This window comes from Centroberyx affinis, unplaced genomic scaffold (genome assembly GCF_046629955.1).
Source record: "Centroberyx affinis isolate AG114_WGS23_722 - 3 ecotype Tasmania unplaced genomic scaffold, CSIRO-AGI_Caff_v1 ptg002535l_1, whole genome shotgun sequence".
NCBI classification, from domain to species: Eukaryota; Metazoa; Chordata; class Actinopteri; order Beryciformes; family Berycidae; genus Centroberyx; species Centroberyx affinis.
Genome location: NW_027280753.1, coordinates 17,501 through 35,000, shown reverse-complemented (window position 1 = coordinate 35,000; position 17,500 = coordinate 17,501). Strand labels below are relative to the sequence as shown.

The following is a 17,500-nucleotide window of genomic DNA, read 5'->3' as shown; positions in this document are numbered from 1 at the left end:
AAGATGGACATTTTTTGCAGTGTAGAAAGGAAGGCAGATGTCAACAGGTTCAGCCATTTCTGACATGGATTCTTTAGACATTTCTGTAACATGAATGAATATATTTTTAGCGCGAGTAGCCCCAGTGAGAATTGAGCCTCTAACCTTTTCATTGTTATTGCCTAAACAGGACCGCTATTGTGTTTTGTATTCTAGAGAACGTATTGTCGGCCTCTATTTAAACAGACAACAGATTTCCACGCTTTTAATAATAGTGCTTGCAACTATGTCAAACTGTAAAACGATAACCAGGAAAGTGGTTTGCGAACTGAAAGGGAAAACATTACAGCAAATGCCAGGAATGGTTTCTCTGTGAAACTAACTTGACAGACAACATAGCAGAGGAGCATACTGGCTTAAGTCTGGGAGGGAGGAGGGTTCAGGAGAGAGAGGGAGGGAGGGAGGGAGGGAGGGTGGTGGTGGTGGTGGGGGGGGGTTAAGTAGCCTGGCAGTTTATCCAAACCTGCTGACTTTGAGTGGAGGGTGAGATAGGGTTAGAGACTTGAGAGAATCCCAGAAAACAGGGGATAGAGGAGGAGGAGAGGAGTTTAAGGACAAACTCTGGGATTAGACCTGATGGCGTGAGAGAGGGACTGAGAGCGAGGGAGCGAGAGAGCGAGAGAGCGAGGGAGCGAAGGAGCGAGAGAGCGAGGGAGCGAGGGAGCGAGGAGGAAGGAAGGAGATGGTTGTGTAATGTGATTGACCACACCTGTTCTAGTTTGTGTGTCAAGGAGGGGGAGGTGGAGTGTGTGTGTGTGTGTGTGTGTGTGTATGTGTGTTTTTATCAGTGTGTCTGAGGGTGCACATACTGTACAGCTTACGCTTAAACCACCACATAGCACCATATAGCTTCCACTAAGCACTCGTGTGTGGGAAGAGACAAGGAGCATGCAGGTAGAGCAAACCAGACACAAGCTAGATATGAAACACACCGACACCTAGCGAGAGAGAGAGAGAGAGATAAGAAGAAGAGAAAGGAGAGAGAGGAAAGGGAGGGAGACAGGAGAGTGAGGAAGAGGAAAAAGAGAGGAGAGAGGGGTGAAAAATTAAGAGATAGGAGAGGGAGAGAGAAATGAGAGGAGAGGTAAGACACAAGGACAGGAAAATGAGCTGAGACAGGTAGGGAATGAGAGAGCAAGACGGGGGGAAAAGGGGGATAAGAGAGGAGAAAGAGAGGAAAGAGTGAGGGAGGAAAGAAAGAAAGGGACAGACACGCAGAGAAAGCCTTACCAGGTGGTCTGATTCCCATGTGCTGCTGGCCGTCCATGACGAAGCCCCCCATCGGCTGGCCATCTGGATTGTAGGGAGCTCCTTGACTTACTGTGGATGGAGGGAGGAGACGGAGGGAGGGAGGGATGGAGGGACGGAGGGAGGGAGGGAGGGAGGGGAGGGGAGGGGAGGGGACGGAGTGGTCAATTAGTGCTTTTAATTAAGGCTCAGTGGCCGAAGCGGGATCATCTGTTGGCCGGCGCACGCACAGGGAGCCGCCGTTGTCTCCCGACGTCACTCTGCTGTGTGTCTCTCCAGCCGGCTCTCGCTGTAAGCTCCTGGTAGACTTTAATGCGTCTAAATGCCTTAATAGGGATCGGCCTGTGAGAATTCAACGCACACTGCTGCACGCATACTGACTCCAAAGCCAAAGTTGTCCATTTTGTAAAAAAACAAAACAAAAAAAAAACAGAAAAGAAATAGAAGGAATTTGCTCCAAAAATAAGATGTGCATCATTTGTAAGACCATTAAAACGAGTTAGGGTGACTTAAGGGCCTTGGGTGGACAAAATTAATCCTTTAGTTTCAGGTGATGATTTTTTGAAAATGAACTCTTTTTCTAGGGATTCGCCTCTCAATATTTTAAAAAATATACACTTTTCAATCCAAATCATTGTTGCTATTTTGTAGGCAAAGTTAATGAAATGCTTAATAATCTAAAAAGCATTCCATTGAGATTTATGTTGTCATGTCAGCTATCATTTCATCAGAGTATAGTCACTTTCTTTTCAAAAGGTGGATATCTCTCTCTATCTTTGAAACCAAACTCTTCCTATGTAAATGATACTTTAGGATTACCATGCAGGAAAAAAAATGCTATTTTTCCTTATACAATTACAGCTGAAGTTATTACTTTTGCCATAATTGCTGCTCCTATCCTATCCATATAACTTATATACATCATCAAACTAACAAAACCAACTCCAGGCTTAGAAAGTTTTAGAAATCAGTCTTGCCAACAATAAGTCATTTTTGCAGCATGACCTCAGGCTTTGCCCTCACCTAAATGCTTTATCTAATAAATACTGGCTATAACTGAGCAGCAACTATAAGTAGGTGAAACCTGATAGGGCTCCTATTTTTTTACCCGCCTCCATTGTTCTGCTTTCTCATAGAAATCCACTTACCTCCGATATAGGCTGTTTGGGGGTCACTCAAGCAAAAACAAGAACTCGGCCCCAACTGAATGCCTTTGAACTTTACTGCGCCCCTAATGCCACCCTGACCTCTGACCCCTATTACAGGTAATAAAGTTTACGGCAGTCCAAACCAAGCCATGCACCAGGGGGACCGCTCACTCACTCACTCACTCCCCTCGCTCCCTCAAACAGCCGCAAATGGGGACGGGGAGTTTAAAGGCAGGAGGGGGGGGGGGCTAAAACAGGTCTGGAGCCAAAAAGCCAAACAAGGGTCACCCAAAAAAAGAAACGGGTGTAGTTCTCTTATGTTTTGGTTTGAGCCGGGGAGCGGGGCTTCAGTGTTTTTTTTCCTTTGCCTGGTTGGCGAAGGAGGGAGGAAGGGGTTAAGAGCAAACTTTACTAAGAACACAGCTAGTTTTGTTTACGGGCTAAGAAAAATAAATCCACTCAACGTTAACTAAATTTCAGCCAAATTATTATATTTTATAATTAATTGTTTTTCACCCCAAATAGCATGTCAAAGTAAATTAGTGCTTGCGGTTAATGTTGTAACATTTCGGCTCTTCGTTTTAGTGGTCAGTCACTCCAGTAAGGGGGAAGCCCCCTGAAGGCTGAGGACATTCCAGGATCAGGGGGATCAGTCCTGTATTTACCAGCTGAGGGGCCTCCGGGTGCATGGCTTGAGGACAGCTTTCGCCTGCGCGACTTGAATACAGTAACTATAGGAGACTTGCCTGCACGGTTCGACTGGTCGATCATGGGCTGCACTATTCTCCTCCTCGCATTAATGAACCTAAAGGAGAGGAAGAGAAAGAGGGAGAGGATGGATGGAGGGAGAGAGGGGAGGAAAGAGAAGAGGGGTTGAGGGGAGGAGAGGGGACAAAGACAGAGAAAACACAGTCAGTGTATTTCTCAAAACAAGATGAGGCAAAAATCGCTGACTAAGACTCGGAAAAACGTTAAGCTTGGCGCACAACACGAAAACAAACACGTTGCCAAACCAGCCTCTTTCTCTTAGCTAACCATAATAGTGGTATGGAGAAATGGTTCCCCCCCCCCCCGAAGCCAGCCTGAGCCTGGTAAAGCCCCAGGAGAACCGCGGCGAAAGTCACACCTTAACAACCGAGGCGGTTGTCTTCCAAAACGCACAACTCCGCGACTTGTACAAACTTGCACGGCTTCAACGTATACACAGCCCCGTCGGCCTGAACACTGGGGTCTTTGTGGGGCGAGGCTTAACTGGGATTTTCTCCCTGCCTGTTTGAAACATGTCGACCCATCTCGCTTTGTTGGAGGCGTTCCACCTCGCGACGAGCCGAGATCGCTGACTGTTTAACACACTTGGCTCGGAGCGCCTGTGTGGGAAGTGTTGCTGACAGAAACATGTCACGTTGCCATTGGTAAGAGGCATTGTTTTGGGCGATATGTTGGGCTGTGTTAAAACAGGTGACCGAGTGTTTCTCAGTGACAGTGGGAGCTGTTTTTAGTGTGTGTGTGTGTGTGTGTGTGTGTGTGTTTTCACGGGAGCAGTATATTTGGCATATATAGCCTTGGACCAACCCCTTTACCTCGTGACCTCCAATAAAAGCACATGGTCCGACCATTTAGCATGTGCACGTGCACACACACACACACACATACACACATTTTCTTGGCTTACTTCTCTCTCAATCTTTCTCTTTCAAACATTCATTCACACACATTCACATACAGGCACACACACACACACACACACACACACACACGCAAGCCGCGCTCTGGCCTTGCTCAGGCTAACCCCTTGTGAAATGACCTTTTGACCTGTGCTGACCCCGAGGAGAGAGGGCTCTTGGGGCTTCTGACTTGATTTATGTGCTCCTGCTGTTGCCCCGCCGGACACTTCCATTTCATCTTTAAAAGGGGGGGGGAATTAGTCGAACTTTAGCGAAACAATGGCCGCCCCGCACTTTTGAAGCTGGGAAAGCGAGGGGGCACGGACGGTCGAGGAGGATTTAAGGGGCCTAGGAGAGGAGAGACGGAGGAAGGGTGGAGGGAGAGAGGTGAAAAACAAAAGGACACTAGCCGGTGCATCTGTTCGACCCCTAATTAGTGAATGGTACCCTCTCGTTTTATATCTCTTTAACACTCCCTCTCTAACTGCTTTATGGAGCTTTGGTGCTACTCCTCTTTTTCCGCGCTCCCCTGCACTCTGCTATCTATCCCATATCACCTTTCTAAAGACAGAGAGAGAGAGAGATAGAGGGAAAGGAAGAGAGAGAGTGGCAGAGAGAGATAGCAAGAGACAGAGAGAGCATGATTGGTAGCCTAATCATTTCCCTGTATTGTTTTGATATGATTGTTCGACACTGTTATGGTTTGTAAGCCGCTTTGGAAAAACTGTTAATTTTTGACAGGGGTGCAAATGAAGCATCTGTGAATTGAACTCATTTGAGAGAAAGAAAGAAAGAAAGAAAGAATGAAAGAGAGAGAGAGAGAGAGAGATCTTGTCGATCTTTAAGCTTGAGGCTTTGGCAATATTGTTCTCTGTATTTGTGCCAATAAAGCACGCTGAATTGGAATTGAGAGAGAGAAAGAGAGAAAGAGAGAGAGAGAGAGAGAGAGCTAAGGAGGAATGCAAGAATGTACTGACATGGCAGAGCACCATCAAATGAGGGAACGTCTGGAGTTTTATCACCAACACCCCCCCACCCCCCACCCCCCTCCTTCCCTAGCTACCCTGCTCTACTGGGGGAGATATGGGGGGAGGAGCGAGGGAGGGAGGGGGCTGGGTGTGGAGGGAGTGTTGAGGAGGCCTCGGCATTCCTTTTATTGCCCTCCTCTCCTCTCCTCTCCTCTCCTCTCCTCTCCGGGCCCTTCATAGCAGGAAGGGGTCAACTTTAGGCCAGTGCCAGCTAACTGTTGACCTCTCCCTCTCTTCTGCTACTACTGCTTCTTCTCCTTCTTCCTCCTCGCCTCTGTTCTTCCCCTCTCTCCCTCTCTCTCTCTCTCTCTCTGTATCCTATTTCCTTCCTCTCTCTCTTTTGCTCCTGCTCCCCTTTGTTCCTTCTTCCTCTCTCAAAATATACTGATGCAACACAGGAGGTTGTTTTGGCAATAGGTGTGCACTTCTTAGAGCGTCTTCAGAGAGGTTCAGGCAGCCGTTTGTTCCTGGTGCGATGAGGCTTTGGCACCAGTGTAATGGAGCTGCACCTGAGTGACTGAGTCTCTGATGGGCTTGTTACTACTATATGATACCAAGGTATTCAGGTCTGTCAATGTGAGTCATGTCCTGATTGTTCTTGTTCTTGATTGTATCTCTTGAAGTGTTTCAGTGATCAAAGAATTTTCCACTGTAGATCAATAAAGCACACTACTATTACTACTAGTACTTCTACTGCTACTATTACTACCAAAACTACTACTACTACTACTGCTACTATTACTACCAAAACTACTACTACTACTACTACGACTACTACTGCTACTACTACTACTACTACTACTACTACCTCCACTACTACTACTACTACTGCTACTACTACTACTACTACCACCACTACTACTACTACTGCTACTGCTGCTGCTACTACTACTAAAACTATTACTACTACTGCTGCTACTGCTATTACTACAACTACTAATACTCCTGCTGCTGCTACTACTGCTACTATTACTACCAAAACTACTACTACTACTACGACTACTACTGCTACTACTACTACTACTACTACTGCTGCTGCTGCTGCTACTACTACTACTACTACTATTACTAACACTAATACTACTACTACTACTACTACTACTACTACTGCTGCTGCTACTACTGCTACTATAACTAATACTCCTGCTGCTGCTATTTCTATAATTTCCTTTCATTACTACCAACTCTACTACTACTTTGTGCTTGTAAATGATTCCCTTTCTGTTTTGCCTCTCACCCATTCTCTCTGTCCCTCTCTGTATCTGTTTCCTTCTCCTTATCACTCCTTCCCTGCATGGTGGAAACTGGCAGTCCACCTCCCAGCAACCAACCCACCCACTAACCCCCCCCCCCACGCCCCCCCCGCCGAAAACTCTCGGCGGTTTCCTGTCCCCGTCGTCCCCATATCTGAGGCCAGATGCACCATGGGGGCTGGAACAAAGGATAAAATGCCTCTCACAATAGCGGCCAGGGGAACGGAGCGATGGAGAGCGGGAGCGAGGGAGGGAAGGAGGAGTGAGAGAGTGGGAAACGAGTGAGAGAGAGAGAGAGAGAGAGAGAGAAAGGCAAGGGGCTCTGGTCTACAAACCAGACGCTCTTGCTGTGACCATTAATAAGCCGACAGAGAGAGAGAGAGAGAGACGAGGAGGGGGGGTGAGAGAGGAAATAAGAAAGGGAGAGAGAAAGATAGAGACGCAGAGAGAGATAAAGAGGGATGGAGAGACAGAAAGAGAGAGAGAGAGCAGAGTTCCTCTATTAGGGGGAGTGCGGCTTCACCTTTGCACGACCCCCCGGGCGCTATAGGGCCTGTGTTTATGGCCTGTTCATTCCCCTGCCTCCCATCGCAACACAATGAGCCGCACTATTCAGCCCCGCTCGCCGCAACAATGGCTGGGCTATTTTGGCGTGACACACCACTGGTGGTACGCCTAAAGTTGGGCCAGAAATACAGCAAAGACAGAGAGAGAGAGAGAGAGAGAGTGAGAAGGAGGAAGGAAAATGACGTGACAAAAAAATGCGGCCCTGTGTAGTTCAGCGAGTCGACTCTGTCAGGATTACGACTTTGATTCCCATCGGGGCCACGCATGCTTAAAATATCCATGTACTGTGAGGCGCTGTGGATAAAAAAAACACATGTCCGCCATACACTACCAGTTAAAAGTTTAGACACACCACATTTTCCTGTATTTTTACTGTTTTCCCACATTTTAGAATAATAATAAAGACATCAAAACTATGAAATAACACAAATGGAATTATACAGTGACCAAAAAAATGAGAAAAAAATCAAAACTATCTTATATTTTAGATTCTTTAAAGTTTGCCTTGATGGAAAGGCAAAGGCTTCGGAAAGAAATTCATACACAGGCATCAACTTCACTATTTATATTTGTCTAAGAAACACATTTTATAAGCCTTTAGATCAAAATGGCTTTAAGAGAATGAAAAACATAGTACATCCATTCAGGTGTGTCCAAACTTTTGACTGGTAGTGTATGTCATGCCAGAACCGAAGGCTCTTAGAAGTCACATGAGGAAAGTGGGTGAATTTTTATGCTTCATTGTTTCTCTTCCAATTCCTCTCTTCCTGAGTTTCCTTATGTCTCGATTAATCCTCCCGCCCCTCTCCCTCCTTCTCTGGAAAGAGTGGAACTGATTGCAACGGCGTCTGCCAAGCCCTTGCTAATGTCCTATTCTCATTACACCCGAAACGCGCACGCACACACACACACACACACACACACACACACACACACACACGGCGCCGAGGCAGCCGCACACAGGTGTACACGAAGCGCACGTGAAATGCCCAATTAAAAGCAAGAAATTGTCTTTTTCATCAGCTGCCTTTGTTGCGTGACCAATTAGGGGATAATTTAATAACGAGCGGTGGAAAGATGCAGATTGGATATACAAAAGGTTACTCTGCTAGCTCGTCGATTTAAATTCATGTGGAGTTCTCAATTTCTGTGGCCATGCTCACGCGCACACACACACACACACATCTCCTGAGCTTACTACCTATATTATATTAGTAATATGAGACACACTGCAACACACAAATGTGAACACACACACACGCATGCACACCATCTTCTAAGCTCACTACCACTATTACATTAGTAATCTGAGAGAACGTGCACACACACACACACCCGCCCACACACACACACACACCTCACGTCTGTGCACAGCTGGATATTTCAACATCACACACACACACCAGGGCACAGCGTTGTATTTCAACACACGCCGACAGAGGTTTACATGCATATTCAAATCCGACGGCCGCTTAAAATAACTGTGTAACCACACACTACTCCCGGCTGCCAATCAATGTGATTTAAAAGCACTAAAAAGAAAGCGAGCTCTGACGGGTGGAATCATGTACCTTATCATCAGGTTGTCACTGCGCGGCTAGCATCGATTGTCTACCGCTCAACCACAATTAACGCCCAGCCCATATATCCTTCCTACACACACACACACACACATGCACACACACTAACTCAAACACCCTTCTGTCTAGTTTTTCCATCTGTATTTATGCCCTTTATTTCTCTGTAAAGCACTTCGCAGCGAGCCCTGTTTTTTATACGTGCTTTATAAAGTTAAATAAAGACAGTTAAAGATAAATAAAGTTGTAAGTGCTTCTTAGATAGATTTTCTTGCGTGACTTTTTCAAAAGCAAACGTTCAAAAATACGAGAAAACGCACAAAAGCAGTTTGCGGTTTGGTTCCAACTTTGGTAAATATATGAAAAATGAAGGCATACATTTAGATACACACACACACACACAGAGTTAGAGGTCATGAATCTAGATTCAGATACACACTGATATGTTACCGTTCACACACACACACACACACTCCTCCTCCATTCTTATATCACACCTTATCTCCCTGCAGAACTATATTATCCCGTTCTGTGAGCCCTGCACATCTCCATCTTCTTAAGTAATTAGTTATTACATTATAGAGCTCGCATTTCCTCTTATCCGCTGCAGGGGGTGGAGGCATGGGTGTGCACGTACCTGCCGGTGTGCACGTACCTGCCGGTGTGCACGTACCTGCCGGTGTGCACGAGTGTGAGCGTGAGAGTGCGTACGTGTGGGCGTGTGGGCGTGTGTGCGTTGGAATCACAGTTATGAGTTTCTCCCCTTGCTCTCCTCGTCTGTCGAGTTAACTCATAAATCACCTCCTTCTCCTTCTTTCCTTCCTTCCTGCCATTCCTCCCCTCTGCTTCCCTCCCTCTCTTCCTCTCCTCTCCTCTCCTCCTCCTCTGTGTCATTCCCAGGTCAGATGCTTGGATTAGATGCTTCAGATTAGTTTAAATAAACCAGTGCAGCTGCTTGCAGGGCCAGAGTCCATTTAGCACCGCACACACACACACGCACACACACACACACACACACTTGAGGGAGGTGGTTAGTCAGCAAAACCAACCACAAAACAAATGCAAACACACACTTTACATTTAAACTGAGGGCTGTGAATGGTGACGTCCATTTTAAACAGTGTGTGCATGATTTGTAACTGAGCTAATAATGTCAAAGAGATTTACAAACTATTCAAAACGCTGAACAGCAACTTCACAAGCAGCGTTATAACACAGTATTTATATAATTGATGTCAACTGACATCTGGAAACAGCCAAAACTTTCAGTCTACAAAGTGTGTTTAACAGACTGCTGAATGTACAAAATATTAGGGACACTGATTCTTTCATCAGTTCTTCAATTATCCCTTATTGATTTCCCTTATTAAATCTACACCAATCACAAAGGAGGAGATGTAGATAAAGAGAAGCAGATGAGTTACAGAAGGATTTTTAAGCTTTGGGACAACTGAGATGTTGATTGTGTAAAAAGGAGCTGCCGCTCAACATCAGGAAGACGTCCCGAATATTTTCTACATTCAGTGTATTTCCCTCCTTTCTCTACAGCTTTCAACATGTATGAACACACGTGCACATATGTACACACACACACACACACACACACGCATACACACTTACAAACCCACTGCGCCCCACACATGCTGCTACTCGCCTGTCTACCTGTGTCATCGTTCTCACCCTTTTCCCTGAAGCTCCTAAGGACAATCAAAAAAGCTAACACACACACACACACACACACACACACACACACACACACAACCCCGCTGAAGACCCATGATCCTCTCTGTTTCCTCACCAGCCTCTATTACAAAAGACTGTGTGCATTAGGGCTGTGGTGGAAAGACTAGACTTATTCGTTTTTGAGTCAGCAATACATGCAAGTCTGTATTTGGCAGGCAAACAGTTCCTGAACCATCTCCAACTGTATACATAGGTATGCACAGACACACCCACTGACACACACACACACACACACACACACACACACACACACGTACACGCAGGTCCCCTGATCCAACGCCTAATAACATGAGGTGGATTAGCTAAACCCAAATTTAAGAAAACAGTGTGAAATGTAAAAAGCAGCTTTAGACTGAGAGCAGCTATGCGGTCACTTAATCCCCATTACTGCACACACACATAAAATACAAGTACGCAAGCACACACACACACATCTACACACACACACACACACACACTACTCCCCGTTGCTCTACTACCCAAGAGCCCAGTGTCCATTAACAGAGCCATGAATCTAGCACTAAAGCTGGTTTTACAGAGTGGAGCAACGAGCTGGTGAACCAGACACACTGTAAGGAAACACACACACACACACAGTTTTGACTCTAGATACACATACACACTGATATATAAGTGCATCTATGCTTGTGTGTGTGTGTGTGTGTGTGTGTGTGTGTGTGTGTGTGTATGTGTCCATGACAACCAGGTGCCTCTCAGAGTTATGGAGAGGAAATGTTGGCCATTGAAAAACATACATGAACTCATTGGCACTGACTGGGCCGGCTTCGCAACACTCACTGACTTGTAAATAGAGCTTGCCAAAAGACAAAATATAAACAGAGGGTGTGATCGAGAGGGAGAGAGAGAGAGAGAGAGAGAGAGAGGGAGGGAGAGAGAGAGAGAGAGAGAGAGAGGGAGGGAGAGAGAGAGAGAGAGACAGAGAGAGAGAGAGAGTTAAAAGCGACAAAAGAAGAAGAACGAAGAAGAAGAAGAAAGAGAAAAGAGAAAGAAATACAGACAGAGAGTTGGAGTAAATGACCTCCATCTCTCTCTTTATCTCTCCGTCTCCTTCCCTCCACACACAGCGAGAGAGCGCTGGACTCAGTTAGCCAGTCATCCATCAATGCCAGAGTTAGGGTATGGCTTCAAGCCTGGCTTTGCCCAAAAACAACATGGCTGTCCTGCACTGCCCACTCCACAAACACCAACATTGGACAGACCCTGTGTCTGCAGTGGCCTTTAGCCTTTGGGCTTGGATCGAAATGTATGTGTGCCTGTGTGTGTGTGTGCATATGTGTGTGCGTGTGTGTGTGTGTGTGTGTGTGCGTGTGTGTGCCATGTGTGTACGTGCATGTGTGTAAGCTCTGTCAGCAGTACTCTCACTGTATGACAGCAAGGCCTTGTATGTGTGTAATTGTGCATGTGTGTGTGTGTGTAAGTGTGTGTGTGTGTGTCCGTACGCATATAGCTATATGTTTTTGTGTGTGTGTGTTTGCGTGTGAATACATACAGTACGCGTTTGTATGTGGCATGTACACATATAAATACACAAACTTAGCCTACACCCAAAAAAGTAAAAATCTCAGTTTGCGCACACACACACACACACACACACACACACACACACACACACACACAGACGACCACACTGTCACGCAGAGCCGGTATTGCTGACAGGGCTTACAGTGGGCACTGTAGCAAACGCACCGTGGTTGACCTAAATCCCCCCACACACTGCCCGTGTCATATCCTGTCTCTGCGCGTGTCACTTCCCCCCGCTGGCTCCCAGCAGCCGCCTCGACGGGGGTTCCCTCCTCCGACCGGCCCGGGAACTAGCAGAGGCAGTTTTAGGCATCCAACACTCACAGTCAGCAAACAACAGAGCGGAGAGACAGCGGGGGAGGAGAGAAAAGAGAGCTTGACCTATGAAAAATAGTGGGAATTGTGATTGGATTGGATTGTATCTGTACTGAGACTGTGGTAACAAGCCATGGAAGCCTATTTTTTTTTTACAGTTTTACATGCTTACATTTAGATATTAGCTTCCCATAATTTGAACTGGTCTATTCCAAAACATTACATATCCATTTTAGGGGTAAAAAAACAGTTTTTATCCTGTCTAAAGTCTAGAGGAACCAGTCTCTAAAAGTGTTTTGTCAACTATACCTGCGATCCTGAAAATAGCCCAGTAATTTTAAACTTGCACTATCAATTCTGCTGTTTCTTTTTACATTTCTTAAATGGCGGATGCGTCATCTTAGAATGAAACGCGTCGTTCCTAGCGCTGACTCGATTCACAACAATGTCGGATCAATACTGGAAATAATACTGTCCGAAAAACAACTGACTGACAGTCGCCATATGCTTCAGGAACCAACAGAAACAGCAGCCAGTGTGTATAAATCTCATCAGTCTGCACAGGTTTTGTCTACAACTGGCTTAAGCAACCTATAGTCCTTTACATGGACCCGATCATTTGTTTGAAATGTGTGCTATCAATGTCAATTCTGCCTGTAATGTCTATTATTTGTAAAAGTAGGTGTCGTTTTTATTTTACATGGCGGATCTCGTTGTGGAGTGAAACATTTGAAGCACAGTGTCTCGTCCCTCTTCCAGCTGATCAGCAGTGGGGAACAGGAGCGTCAGAACGACAACCGACCGACGGTGGCGAGCATGACGGCGGATCCTGCTATTCACGTTCTGCTGCCTTTCATGTTTCGGAGCCCCCCCCCCACACACACACACACCCCCTCCACAACAAAAGGAGGATGAAAAGCGAGGGAGTGGAGTGGGGAGAAAAGAAGAAGAGGGAATAAAATAAAAAAGAGAGGGAGTAGAGGGGGGAATGAAGAGAAATGCAGGTTTGGCCTCGGGCGCTGTGCTGTGATGTAAGAGAAAGAGAGAGTGAGTGAGAGAAAGAAAGAGAGAGAGAGAGAGAGAGAGAAAGGAGGAGGAGGAGGAGGAGGAGGAGGAGGAGGAGGAGGGCCGGTGTTCGCTTCACAGAATGTTTTTGCACATGCAAACACGCTCAAGAAGCAGAAAAACCAAGAGCACACACACATGAACATGGACACATATATGAGTGTGTGAGCGCGCACACACACACACACACACACACACGCACACACACACACGTCCACACACACATTTCTGTTGACATAATAAAGACAGGATCGTGTCTGCGCAGGCTGAGGATTCCTGTAAAAGCCTATTGGTGGCAACACACTTCAAATTGAGAGAAGAAAATGTTGTTTTTGAAATGATTTTCTCATTTTAATGTGGCTGATGTTTCACCTTTCGCTTGGTGTTGAAACCCAGGGGTGAGATCATGTTTAGTGTAAAGTGCGGGGGTGCAGTTGTGTGTGTGTGTGTGTGTGTGTGTGTGTGTGCGCGCGCGTGTGTGTGTGGTATTTGCTATAATGTCATGGAGTTTCGGGCTTAAGCAACTTGACAGAGCTGCACAGTGTATGAACCAGGCTCTAGGGCATGGTCTGAAACTGGGCCTGCTAATTCCAAAACACACACACACACAAACACACACACACACACACACGCACACACACACACACATACACACACACACACACACACACACACTCAGAAAGCTTTCTGTGAACAAGTTCCAGCATCTCTCTCTCTCCAGGCTGTCAACATAGCGAAGCATGCAACTCATCTTTCTCTTTCTCTCTCTCTCTCTCTCTCTCTCTCTCTCTCTCTCTCTCCCTACCTGCACTTCTCTCTCTCTTTCTCTCTCTCAAATCATTTCAATTCATTGTACTTTATTGCTATAAACTTTACACAAACAACATTACCAAAGCGTCTAAATACAACGGGGATTCACCTTAAAAAAATTAAGAAATACGACAGTAAACACCTCCTCCATGTTTCCATGTTGTTCTTTCTCTCTCACCTCTCTCTTCCTTTTCTTCCGTAACTCTCTCGCTCTGTCCATCCCTCTCCCTCCTTCCCTCGTCCCTCCCTCTCCTCTCCTCTCCTCTCCCTCTGCTCGTCCTTTCAGAAACCCGATAAGCGGAGTATATATACGCGCCATGCCGCTCCTTCCTAAGTACCCTCCACGTCCGTCCACTCCGCTCTCTCGCACACTACCTCTCTCTGCCTCTCTCTCTCTCTCACTCTCTCCCTGTCTATGCTTTTAAGACGTTCGTAAAAGGAGGTCTTATTGACAAAACAATCGCTCGCTGGGGCTTAAACACTGCCTTTAAAGGGGCATTATTAAATTGCAGACAGGAAGGGGAGGGGCGGCCAACAAGGGAAACCTGATGACCCCCGCCATCGATTTTTACATCAGCGGAGCGTTAGGAGAACTTAGCAGGGAGATACTGACTGTAGCGAAAGGAGGAGGGAGGAGAGAGAGAGAGAAAGAAAGACATTTTATATCTTACGTTTTAGGCTTTTAGCTGCCCGCTCTTATCGAGAGTGGTTTACAATGTGCGAGCAGGTAGGAGGTTCAGTGTATTATTGCTCAAGGACACTTTGATATGACTCACGGCTGCTGATGGGCCTGAGGCCGGGGACACACTGGAAGACTTTTTAAAGTCTCAGATGATTTTCAAAACGCATTGTATCACACACACACACATAGCGACAGATTTCGCAGATTTGTTTTGTCTCTCAGTGGTAAATTTGCTCACACTAGATGATTAGGGGTAGACTGGGTATCACACAGTGGTGGAAGAAATACTGAGATCTTTTACTTAAGTAAAAGTTGCAATACAACAATGTAAAGATACTCCAGTACAAGTAAAAGTCCTGCATTCAAAATCTTACTTAGCAAAATGTACTTAGAGTATCAAAGTAAACGTACTCATTATGCAAACTGTCCCCATTTAGAGAGTTATATTTTTCATAAATTATTGGAATATTAATACTGATTTATTGACATACATGTACATGTAAGCAGCATTTTAAAGTTGTCAACGTGAAGCTAATCTTAACAATTTAGCTATACTTTTGGGTAGTCTAATCTATAACAATGCTATTTTATAGTTATTTTATAAAGATGATCAAATGTTTTAAATGTAAAATATTGATCTGAAAAGTAACTAGTAACTATAGCTGTGAAATAAATGTAATGGAGTAAAAAGTACAATATTTCCCTCTAAAATGTAGTGGCGTATAAGTACAAAGTAGCATAAAATGGAAATACTCAAGTAGTAGTACCTCAAAATTGTACTTAAGTACAGTACTTGAGTAAATGTACTTAGTTACTTTCCACCACTGGTATCACACTGAACGATATGACTGAGATCATCCTGCTGACTCCTGACATGTCACTGGTGTCACGACCGCTAACCCAGCAGGAAGTTACAGTCCAACGTGGCAGCTGATCAAGGTGTTTAAAGGAATAGTTTACCCCAAAATGTAAACTTAGTCCTTATCTGCTCACACAAAACAGCATAAAATGTCCATCAAATTTCCCCAAACAGCTTGTGCAGCATAATCCAAGTGTTTTGCAGCCAAATGCATGCACTGCAGGTCCAAAAGTCCAATATTTGCATCATTATCTCCTATAGTGTCCTTACTGACAATGCTGTGGTTGCGCACACACCCAATAAGCAGAGAGCATTGTCAAGTCAAATATAAGACATAGTGAGGTAAATATTGGACTTATGGACCCATAGCGCAGTTGTTTGGCTACAAAACAGAAGAGAAATTTGATGGACATTTTATGCGTTTTTTGGAGTTGTAAAAAGATCGTCCCGTTAACTTCAATAATTTCAGAGAAGGCTAATATTAAACCACAGGGGCAAACTTGCTGTGTGTTTGGTGGTCCTACGAACTTAAGTGGAGTTTCAACTGATATTTTGGTCCTTTTTTAGGGGGAAATTTTATTGGATTATCATTGCATTTTGGCAAATAAACACTCAATTTGTACCACTATGATTTGTTTTATTTTTAATCATAATACACCATCACATAAACAGAATAACAACTGGAGACATTTTCTACTGCTTCAGGCTTTGTACTGTAAAAAGCGCTCCGTTTTTGACACCCAGAACCAATTGGAAAGAATCCCCCCAGTCATAAGCTCCCACAAATCACCTACGGTGGCCCACTGGGGACAGCAGTCGCATTCACGTGTGAATATTTGACAACTCCATGAAAAAAAAAATGTGAACAGGGGTGAAATGCCAAAAACAGAAGAACTCCTAATTATCAGGGGGCATTATGTGAACTTTCAAGGCCATTTTTGCCCCGAGCCCCCGTTAGTTTCTGACCCTTGCTGAACAGAATACCAGTCACATGTTGAGATAAACTGTAATCTGCCTGGTTCGCTCTCCAATATGATTATAAAGAAATGATGTCCTCATGGTTACAAACAGGGAGACATTGTTAATGAGGCTTTAACGATTTAATGGATAGCATAGATTCCTCCTTCCTAATGATTCGGTGACTTCAGAAACATACAGGTAACATGTCGGCTTTTCTCTGTGTATTGTATTCTACTGCTGAAAATTTTACAGAATAAATTTGTATATAAAAACCACTACAGCTGTAATATTTAATAAACGTGAATTCATCATGAAATCTCGATGTGGTTTGGCATGTATGTTGTATGTCTAATTATGCGTACATGTGCGTTCATGTATGCGTGTTGCTGAACATACTGTGTGCGTGTCTGTGAGCTTAATTAGGGATCTGTGTATTTGCATGCGTTCGCTTGTGTGTCTCGTGGCTTTTTATGCAAAAGTGACTTTTCTGTGTGTGTGTGTGTGTGTGTACACTGTTTGGGTGTGTGAGTGGGTGTGTGAGAACAATACAGTCTTTTAGAGTGTGTGTACACTGTTTGTGTGTGTGTGTGTGTGTGTGTGTGTGTGTGTGTGTGTGTGTGTGTGTGTGTGTGTCTTCCTACATGTGTGCACAGGTGTAGGTGTGTGTGCATAATGTGTACACGGATGTGTCTGTGTGTGCTTTTGTGTGTGCCTGTGTGACTGTATGTGTGTATATTTTCTGTATGTGCCCCTGTGTGTAAATGTGAGCATGCATTATCACACACACACACACACACACACACACACACACATTTTCTCCATTCAAATTGAGATTCCCTGGTGCAGCGTATTTCTGCCAATAATTCATGAGTGATCTGCGCCCCTTGCCGGCCTTTAGCATTTTTATTTAATCTGCTGAGCCCTACCGCGTGCTCGCTCATCAATAATACACACCGACATGTGTGTTAACACATCTATGGTGTGTGTGTGTGTATGTGTG

At 45.0% G+C, this 17,500-nt stretch overlaps 1 protein-coding gene across 1 annotated transcript in view; it reads right to left on the bottom strand.

Annotated features, from left to right (window-relative positions):
* Nucleotides 1–17,500, bottom strand: part of LOC139656775 (homeobox protein Meis2-like) — a gene marked incomplete at its 5' end in the record, with an annotated part of 30,218 nt that overhangs the window by 8,952 nt on the left and 3,766 nt on the right. Inside the window, 2 exons of the mRNA XM_071534396.1 lie at nucleotides 1,270–1,359; nucleotides 3,182–3,240. Coding sequence (XP_071390497.1) covers nucleotides 1,270–1,359; nucleotides 3,182–3,240 — 149 coding nt within the window. The remainder of the gene's footprint in view (nucleotides 1–1,269; nucleotides 1,360–3,181; nucleotides 3,241–17,500) is intronic.